We start from the raw sequence: 9994 nt of genomic DNA on the forward strand, positions 1-9994 counted from the left end.
TATGAGTATGTGATTTACTTTGTGGAAACAGTAGCAATACAGTTAGCGCAAAGTATGTAGGAAGTGAGAAGGTTGCTTCCGTAAGCAGTATCTAACTCGTATTTGTCTACTAACTTTATAGATTATGCAAGTCCGAGAGCGGAACCTCTCGATCCTTCACTACAAACACCTTTTCCTGAATCCACGTCCATACGAAACATACGATCGACTTATGACGAACGCACGACAGCCACCACCACTGTGACAACGCGAGTTGCAGAGCGGGTGATTGAGAGCAGTGGCATCCAAGAGACTCTTGAGAGTTACTCAGATCGCCGCAGTTTCTGGGAGGACGTCAGCCGTCGTTCGCAGGACACAGATTCGCAAGAGGGGGCATCCCCTCGCTCCAAAGAACAAAAACCACGACGACGCGACAGCCAGGACAGCAAGGACGAGGATGACACCGAGCCTCGATCGGACCCGCCGTCATCTGGCGGCGATGACGGAGCTGACGGCGGCGGCGGCCGGGGACTCGTCAACGTGGCATTTCTGGGAGAACAGGAAGTGGACCGGATCGACAGCAGTCTGCCGCGGGCGCCCAGTCCGTATGAGGTGCCGCGAGAAGATGAGGCTGAAGACGTCTCTGCCGCTGATGTCGCCACTAAGCGCCATCTGTTCGAACAGGAGATTCAGCGTGAGACGCAGGCAGCGCGAAGGCCGTTCATCGCCCGTAGAAGTCGGGATGACTCGAGTCAGGCTACAGATGACGACCAGCAGACGCTTAGCATGGATGAGGCCGTCCCACCTATTGCCGAGAAATACCAGCATGAAGCTGATGCGGTGACGACGACGAGTGATGTCATCGAGTCTCTGGGAACATCTTCCAAATATGAGGCAGCAGAAACAGAAAAGGGCTCCTCAAGGGAGGTTGAAGAAGCTACCCATGCTATCGTTGAAAAGCGAATGCGCACTGACATTGTGATGGAGGAGATGGGTCAAAGTCTGGAAAGTCAGAGCCCGGAGAGAAAGCGGCTTCTTACCCCAGAGGAGGAATTAGCTCGACAGCAGGAACTTGCCGCGTCCGCCGTCGTAGTGTCTGAGTCACAAGCTGCTGACGAAGAAGACCCTGAGGCATATGAAGCTAAAGAGTTTTGCACGGAAGAATACTCTGAAGCGGAGTGTGCTGAGGAGGAGGAGGCCGAACGCAAGATGCTGGCTGAGGATGACGAAGAGCGACAGAAAATACAGGAGGATGAGGTGCGGTCGGAAACGCAGCCGAATATTCTGGATGAGATCGAAACCAAATCGTTCGTTTCAGATACTCAGAATGACATTCTTGATGTTACTGAGGAGCATGCCCCGGAGTCGGAAGTGCTGGACTATCAAGAACCGTCCATACGCGAGCCAGACGAAGAGCAGGGGCATCGTGAACACCGTGTTTCCGAAACCGAACACAAGTACATCTCTGAACATCTGGATCGTATCGATGACGTGGATGATGTTTTGGAAGCTGAGGCAGCCGCAAGTCCGATGGATGATGATGAACTGAGAGGAGTTCATCAGCAAGTTCTTAGAAGTCCCCAACAGGAGCATTACGCTGACGAGCCATCGTCTAGCGCTGACGAATCGCCCAAGTCTCGGGATGTCGACGTTCCGGACGTCACACAGTCGGGACAGCGGATGGACCTGGAGCTTCTGGCTCCGTCTGCTCCTGACTTAGAGTACGTCTCGCCGTCTGAGCCAACGCACTCGCTACCGCAGTCCTACCGACTGCAGAGTGAAGCGTCTGACTCCAGATTCCAGCCTGATTCAGGCTTCCATGGCGATGAGCAGGGTGCCACGGAAGCTGCAAGTGACGATCATGCCGTGATGCTGTCTCCTGAGTGCCGAGAAGCTGCGGAAGATAATGAGGCGGCACCCTCCTCCGGAACATTTGAGTCATATGCTTATAAGCCATCGACTGAACCAGAACATCTCGAGCATGAAGAAGAGCATTATGAACCAGGGCCTATGACTCAAGAGGTGACACACTTGAAGGACGATGATGAGTCAAACTCTCAAAGGATCCTGGTTGAGGAGGAAAAGAAACTGCTTAAAGAGGGAATGGAGCTAATTGGTGAGGAAATTGATCTTTTGGAAGAAACTGAGAAACGGTTGGAAGAAGAGAAGGAACATATTGAAGAGGAAATGGAACACATCTATGAAGAAAGGAGACATGTCGAAGAGGAGAAAAGACATCTCAAAGAAGTGAAAGAACAAATGGACGAGGATAAACAGCACGTCGACCAGGAAAAACTGTTGATGACTGAACAGAAAGAACTGATCAAAGAGGGAATGGAAATGATGGAAGAAGAAATTGGATATATGGAGGAGCAGAAAGAATTGCTTCAAAAAGAGCGCGAATACTTGTTTCACGAAGAGGAGCACGTTCATGAAGAAAAGGAGCGCATAGAAAGACAGAGAGAAACACTGACTCATATGAAGGATGAAATAGAACACGAGAAACTGCACATTGAGGAGGAAAAGATGCACATTGAAGAAGAAAAGGAACATCTCAGAGAAGTGAAAGAGCATCTGGAAGAAGAAAGGAGTCATTTGATGCATGAGCTTGAAGAACGTGACCCGCATCGTGGCAGTGTCGAAGTAGATGCGGCTGCGGCTCGAAAGTCGTTGGATATGACGGTGCGGGTTAGGCCGTTAGATGCGCTGTCACCCGAAACACCGGCGGCAGCTGCCACTCTGCCCTCGCCCATCCACGTATCGACAGAGACGTTCGCCCAGCCTGTTTGGGAGGCGGCGCTGGATCACGCCGAGCAGGAGGACACTGAGATGGTTCACGACATTCCCATTGAACGGCAAACTGTTTTGGAGCGAGAGGAAGAGGTGTCTTCCAGCAGCGTTGGGGACTCGAGCGTGCGAGAGCACACGGATGAAACGGAGGGCTTTGAGGAACAGACAAGAACACAGGCGAATGGTGGAGCTGCTGGCGTGCCTCAGTCAATGTCATTTGAGGATGCCCAGCGACTGGCGGTGGAAATCGTGTCCGACATCAAGAGCCGGCTGTCGGAGCACCCTGAGCTGGTGACTGGCGAGGAGTCGGTGACGGGCACCATGACCGCTGTCGAGCCGGCGCGCCAGGACTCCGACGCACGCCTGCAAGACTCCATGTCGTCCGATAAGGTGACCACAGACTCGTCGGAGCTGTCTCGGCTCTCCGACGAGCAGCCGCCTGTGTTGCTGGGCGATGAACGAAGCCAGCTGGAGTCGGAGGCTGCCGCAGAATGTAAGCAGCCCGACGACAACGTTGAGGGCACTGATGATCTAGAAAGTCTTCCCCGACCGGCCCCAGATTCCGTGTTCACATCAGAGACACACTCCAAAGTGGACGAATACCTACGTCAGCTGACTGAGGAGGGCAGTCATGATGACGAACACTGTACCATGGTGCAGCAAGTGGTAGAACGTAAGGCAGCAGATCTATCTCGGCGACGCCATGTCAACCTAGAAAGCCTCGAGATCACCGATGAGGACCTTCGCGAGAGTGGTAATGACCTCTCGCCGTTGGAAAGTCACATGGAGAGGCTACGTCAAATGTCGGTGGTCGCCCTAGACCAGACTGAATTGGAAGAGCTGCGTGGTGAAAGTGACCTCCCGTCATCCGGGCACGAAGTCACCGAGCTCACTGAGAAGACGTCGGCGGATGGCTCCACCACCGAACGGAGGCAGAGAGTCATCAGCAGTGGGGATTTCGAAGAAGGGGTATCCGGTGAAAGGACTATTTTTACCACCACAGTAGTTCGGTCAGAGGAGGACGACGACATACACGGGAGTGTCACAGGGGAGGCGGCTCATCAAGCAGAGGTGGAGACTCAGACGCAAAGACAAAGTAGACAAGAATCGCTTGAGCCAGATGTCTTTGAGGCTTCGGAAAAGGGTGCTGGTTCAGTTTCTTTTGCTGATGAGCAATCATCGAAATTGGCCACCGAGTTTTACCGAACCACGTCAACGTCCAGAGAATCTGAATCAACTTTTACCAAGTCATTTGACGAACAACAAGAGCTGTTGTCCCGTTCCTCCGAAGAAGCATCTGAATTGATCAGCAAGTCGGCGGATGACACCTTCGAGAAGGGAACAGCAGAGACCGCCGAAAAGCTGCGCACTTCAATCACTCGCTCTTCGGAAGAGAGTTTTAGTAAGTCGACGGAAGAACGATCTGAGAATCTGACTCGTTCCTCGGGGAAGCATCTGAGGCGATTACTCGTTCAACAGAGGAGACGTTTGAAGCAGCTGTGAAGGCCACCGACGAAGCCACCTGAAAAACTCATCAGAACAGCAGGACTTCTCTCTCGCTCGGCTGAAACGCGTCTTGTAGACGAACAATCCGAAACTACCACAAGGTCTTCAGCGAAACCTCGAGGCTGTGTCACGATCTACTGAACTGTTTGACATGTCACTGAAGATGTCAGATGGGAAGTCGGAAAAGCATCTCAAAACCTCTGCTGATGTTTCTGAAACGTTTGGGCGCTCTCTAGAGGAAGTTTCCGAAGAGATTAGTCGCTCAACCGAGGAAACGTCGGCCAGATCTACAGATGAAAAATCTGAGAGAATCCATCGAACATCAGCTGATGTATCTGAAGCGTTTGCGAAATCACAGCAAGAGACATCAGAAGCACTCACAAAGTCTGTGGAGGAATCTTGTGATAGTTCATCGGAGGACAAGTCTGAAAAGGTCCGTCGCGTAGCCACAGAGGTGTCCGAGGCGTTCTCAAAGTCTCTGGTGGAAGGATCTGAAAAGACGAGCACCACTTCCGAGGAAATGGTGGAGGTTGTATCCGGGTCTTGGAGGGTCGGTCAGAAACATTAAATCGGACCTCTACGGAGTCTTCAGAAGTATTAGCCAGGTCATCTTCCGAAACATCTGAGAGCAGGTCGCTGGAGGAGACCTCTGAAAGCTGGCTGTCGTCGGCCGATGCAGCCGCCGGCCTCCGGCGGCCAGTCGGCTGACCGAGCGGACCTTGTCGCGTTCGTCCGACTCCCGCGCCGAGTCTTCACTGGTCTCCAGTCGCGAGTCGGTAGTTACTGTTGTGGATCGTCGACAGTCCTCAGAATCGCCATCTCATCAGAGGCCCTCGTCACCCGAAAAGTTTACCCACACCGGCCCCTCCCAGGAGATGCCGGAGGACAAGGACTTGGCTTTTGAGCCGGTGCCATCGCCGGAGCGAGGTGACGAGACTCCAGCCGTTCCGTCACGTCGTCAGAAAAGCTCAGACGAGGAGCAGTGGCCGCTGCGTTCCACGAGTTTCGAGTCTGGCGTGGTGATGCGGCAGCGCTCGGCCTCAGTCGCCCGGACAGCGAACTGCGTCGGTCGGCGGCTGACTCGCCGAGTTTCTGGTGACAGCAGGTACCAGACGGCTGCCGAAGGGCTATCGGACGCAGTCGCGCCACCTCCCGTCCGACGAGCTCCGAGGTGGAGCTGCTCGGCGGCACGCACACGGGCACGCCCTCTGAGTACGAGACGGCGCTGTCGGCGACCACCGGCTCGTCGCAGGACTACTACACCGCCAAGACGTCTCTCATGGCCAGGCCGGTCGCTGGACTCGTCAGAGAGCAGCGGTCACCTGGCCAGTGTGGAGGTCAGTGAGCCCTCCGAGACGCTGATGACTTCTGCCGTCGAGCTGGACCGCGAGTCGACCCCACGGGCCACCCGGCCGAGGAAGAAGACCAAGGCGGCTGGGCATGATGAGGACGATGGTGATGATGCGAAGGCGGAAGGAGCAGATCAGTCGCAGGAGGAGAGCGGCGAATCCACTCCAGAGGAACAGGAGGAGGCTCGTGCGGAGGCGGAACAATTCGAAGGTGACGACCTATTTGTGGAACCGAACATGAAACGCTCAGCTGAGATGGTGTTCGGGCCGCCAGGTCAGGGCGCTGACGTCATTCAGGGTCATGTGTTCGGGGAAAAGGAACGCGACAATGACCGAGTTGTATCACCGGAGCCAGCCATGGAGTCGGTGAGCGAGCCGGTCGAGCCCACGAAGATCATGCAGGAATCGATCGACAGCGGTCGGAGACGAGCCGGCTGACCGGCGCCGAGCAGCCGTCGGCCACTGAGTCGCAGAGAGCGGCCATCAAGGAGACGTGGCGCACAGAGTCGGAGCGCATGGACCTGTCGAGCGCCTCAGAGCAGCTCAGCACCATGACGTGCTCGCTCATGTCCGAGAGCTGCCTGTCGGAGACGCTGTGCCAGGATGAGCCGTCCGGGCCGCCGCCGCTGCCGCTGCCGCGCGACAGGATCCTGGAGCAGGACGACACCGGCTCGCAGCTCTCCGAGACAGACACGGAGGAAGTGGCCGAGACGCTGCAGCCGTCGCCGCCGCCGCTGGCCGTCGCTCCGCCGGCCGAGCGCGTGCTGCGGAGAGCGCTGTCAGAGTCGGCGACCAGCAGCGCCGTCGGGGAGCGTCTGCGCGCCCAGCTGCTGGAGAAGGGTCTGTCAGAGGAGCGTGCTGAGTGGGAGATCCAGCAGATCATGACGCAGCCCTCCGACCCGAGCATCGCGCCTAGCCTGGAGCGTCCCGACAGTCCCGAGCCGATGGCGGACTACCCGACACGCATGCCGTCCGAGACGCCGGTGACGCCGGAGTTTTCGCCCGAGTGTCGCCCCAGCCCGCAGCCGGCAGCGGCGCCGACCATCTCGGTCACAGAGGCTCCCGAGTCCGCAGCGCAAGAGGAGGCGGAGGCCTCGCCGCAGCAGGTGTCGCCCCCGTCAGACAAGTCGCCGACCTCCTCTGAGAAGTCGTCATCTGACGAAGGACGTGAATATGTGCTGGATGAGCAGCCGGAGTTTGCTCCCGCAATTCCTACACGCGTTCATGAGACGATCCCGAAGAAGAGGAGGACAGCGGGGATAGTAATGGACGGAAAGGTGATTCGGTGGCGTCCAGTGTCGGTGCCGCCGCTCCGCCCGCCCCACGGACTCTCGCCGGATGAGTTTATCCTTGTGGAGGGCGGTGGACGACTGGACTCGATCGTGTCGCCGCCGCCCACCGTGACGCCTCTGTCCCGTGTCCGCTACTTCCCCGAGGAGGTGCAGAAGATCACCGAGGACACGGTGTCTCCCACTGATGAGGATATCGACGTCAGCGAGCAAAAACGCTGGGCCGAGCAGCAGTTTGAGAGTGCGCGCGGTGCTACCGGCACTGACTACCAGGCGGAAGAGCTGTTTACCAAACATCTGGAGGACATCATTGAGGAAGAGCGGGAAGAGGTGCTAAGTAACCGAGAGCTGGAGCGGCTGAAGGAGTCGCTGAGCTCCACGCCCGAGCTGGAGATGGTCGCGCGGGGACGACTCGTGTCTCGCAGTGGTGAGAGCGATGACGTTTCCCTGAGCTCGCTCCAAGAGTTCGAGCGCCTTGAACTGCTGATGGCCCAGCGCGGGTCGCAGGACTCGCTCGGGTCTTCAAAACAACAGTGGCAGCGGCAGCGGCAGCGGCAACGGCAACGGAGTCGCCCGCCGAAACGGCAGTCCCCGGGCCGGCAGCTCCCAGGGAGATGATGTTTCCGTCAACTCGCTGCAGGAGTTTGAAGGTCTAGAGCGTCAGTGTCAGCTGGCCCAGCAGATCGAAGCCCGCGCCGAGCAGGCTGAGCGCTACTGTCCGAAATTGAGGAGGGTCACGAGAGTCAGATGTCGGAGAGTGACAGCTGCGAGACCGTCTCCCGCGCCAGCGAGCGGGCTGCCGAGCGCGACGACCAGCTGTTTGAGATCGACGAGATCATCCGGCAGGCGCAGAGCAACGTGGAGCGTCTGCACGCCGAGGACGAGCTCATGTCCGACAGCCTGCGCCTGGAGGACATTGTCGACATGACCGAGTCGAGCCTGGTGGTGGACACGCCCGGAGAGCGCGGACGACTCGCCGGCCTCGCAGCAGCGCGCCGGCGAGCCGGTCGACTCGCCGCTCCGCCGGCGCCTCTGAGCGAGGCGGCCGGCGCCGGAGCGTCCGGCAGCGCTGACTCCTTGGAGCGCGCCCCGCCCCGGCGCCATCTCAGCCGACTCGATAGAGGGCCGCCAGTGATGACTGACTCGATCGAGGAGCCGCGCCAAATGACTGACTCGATCGAGGAGCAGCGGCAGATGACTGACTCGATTGAAGAGCAGCGCCGGATGACCGACTCGATTGAAGAGCAGCGCCGGATGACCGACTCGGTGGAGGGCGCCCGGAGAACCGGCCCGCCGCCGAGGCCGAGCCGGACGCGCCGCCGCAGCAGATGACGGACTCCCTAGAGCTGTCCTCGGCAGCCGGCGGGCCGTGGTCGGACCCGGCGGGCGCCGCGGCCGCGCTGCCCGGGGACGTGCCCAGCGGCTCGGCCGCCGCCCGCGACGCGCTACTCTGCTCGTTCGACTCGGTGTCGAGCTCGCAGGCGACCAACGCCACCTACCAGTGCGAGTCCGACTCGCTGATGTCCTCCAGCATGGCCTCCACCATGTCGGCCACCATCATGGGTTCCAACGAGACGCTAGGCCCGGAGGCGGACCTGGACGGAGCCGCCGCCGGCCCGTCGGTCAGCTCGCGCACCTTCCAGACGCCGGGTCGCGTCTCTGAGGGCGAGTGGTCCACGGACGAGCCGGGCTTTGACCGCGTCCGCTACCGGTCGGTGCAGATGCCCGGAGAGGGCCGGCAGACGACCTTCAGCGGACCCGGCGCCGCCGCCGCCGCCCAGGCGTTCGCGCTGGAAATGCAGCCCGGCGAGGACCTGGTCGAGAGCCAGGTCACTGACGAGCACGGCAATGTGCACGTGCAGCGCGTGCTGCGCCGGCGCGTGGTGGTGGAGGCGGGCGCGCAGCCGGTGCCGGCCGAGCAGCTGGAGGCGCTGCTGGCCGGGGCCGACCCCGGACCAATGGAGGAGACCGAGGAGGTGGAGGACGACGGACACGGCCATGCCGCGTGCTGGTGCGCCGGCAGTGTGTGACGGTGACGCGGACCGGGGGACAGACGACCGCCGGGGGCCCGACCACCCAGCAGACCACCGTGACCTTCTCCTGCCCGCCGGCCCCTCGCCTCCGCCTCCGCGCCGCGGCGCGCCGCTACATGGACACAGAGGACAGTTCGCGGGGGACAGGTACAGACAGAGGCCGAGCTGAATGTTGTCTCTCGCTCTCTCTCATTCTCTTTCCCTCTTCTCAGCCCCACACGAATGCTCCGTTTAGCGCTCTCGGTTGCCGATAGGAGTTCTCAGTTTGGATGGCTTTCGATGTGCCCCCCGCCCCGCTGCTGTTGCGTTCGTTCTCTCTTCCGGCGGCCCGTTCACGTGGACTCAGAGCCGCCTCAGTTCAGTTGTCTTCGTTCTCATTCCGTCCCGGCACACGGCACCAAACTGCCAGCGTGCCCCTGTCCGTAATGCTGTGCCTGCACCAAATTTATCTGTTTTTCGCTAGCGATGCCCTGACAGCGGTTTCCAAACCTAAGTCTGGGCTAACAAAATTCCTCAGTCACTTTTAGCTGAGCGAAGACAAAGTTTGGGAACCGCTGAAAGCGGCAGTTTACTCTTTTCTTTGCCACGTAAAGGTTTTCTCTCTGAAATCAGCATGACTGCCAATTTATGTTATTTAGCTTCTGAACGCATGCACATTGCACATTTTATGTTAACTGTCTATGGCTGTGGTCCATTATAAAACGACCATGCTAGACAGTTGATATCTTTTTACTAAAGCCATAAATAGGCTTATATAAATATCAATAAAAGTTTCCAAGTAAATCAATCGAAATCATAGTTTGTTCAATAAATCAATCAGCTCAGTAAACCTAACGCTTTCAGTATGAACATGAACAGTGTAGTTAGTCGGGCGGCTAGTCGCTGTTCGAGACGGGCCGGCGGGCTGTGCCGCCTCACATACCGAGCCTCCCGGTGGTGGAGCCCCGCGCTTACAGGGGCGGGGGCCTAACGCACCCCCCCCCCCCCCACCAGCCCCCAGTCTGCAGCAGCGGTCTGTGTCCCCCCCCCCCCCCCCCCCCCCCCCCCG

At 58.6% G+C, this 9994-nt stretch overlaps 1 protein-coding gene across 1 annotated transcript in view; it reads left to right on the forward strand.

Annotated features, from left to right (window-relative positions):
• LOC122387345 (ankyrin-2-like) overlaps positions 1–4272 on the forward strand; it is a 337978-nt gene extending 333706 nt beyond the window's left edge. The window contains exon 44 of the mRNA XM_043377461.1: positions 122–4272. Within this exon, the coding sequence (XP_043233396.1) occupies positions 122–4272 (4151 nt within the window). The remainder of the gene's footprint in view (positions 1–121) is intronic.
• The last annotated feature ends 5722 nt before the right edge of the window (positions 4273–9994 follow it).

The sequence above is a fragment of the Amphibalanus amphitrite genome, unplaced genomic scaffold, assembly GCF_019059575.1.
Source record: "Amphibalanus amphitrite isolate SeventyFive unplaced genomic scaffold, NRLGWU_Aamphi_draft 000283F_arrow, whole genome shotgun sequence".
Lineage (NCBI taxonomy): Eukaryota > Metazoa > Arthropoda > Thecostraca > Balanomorpha > Balanidae > Amphibalanus > Amphibalanus amphitrite.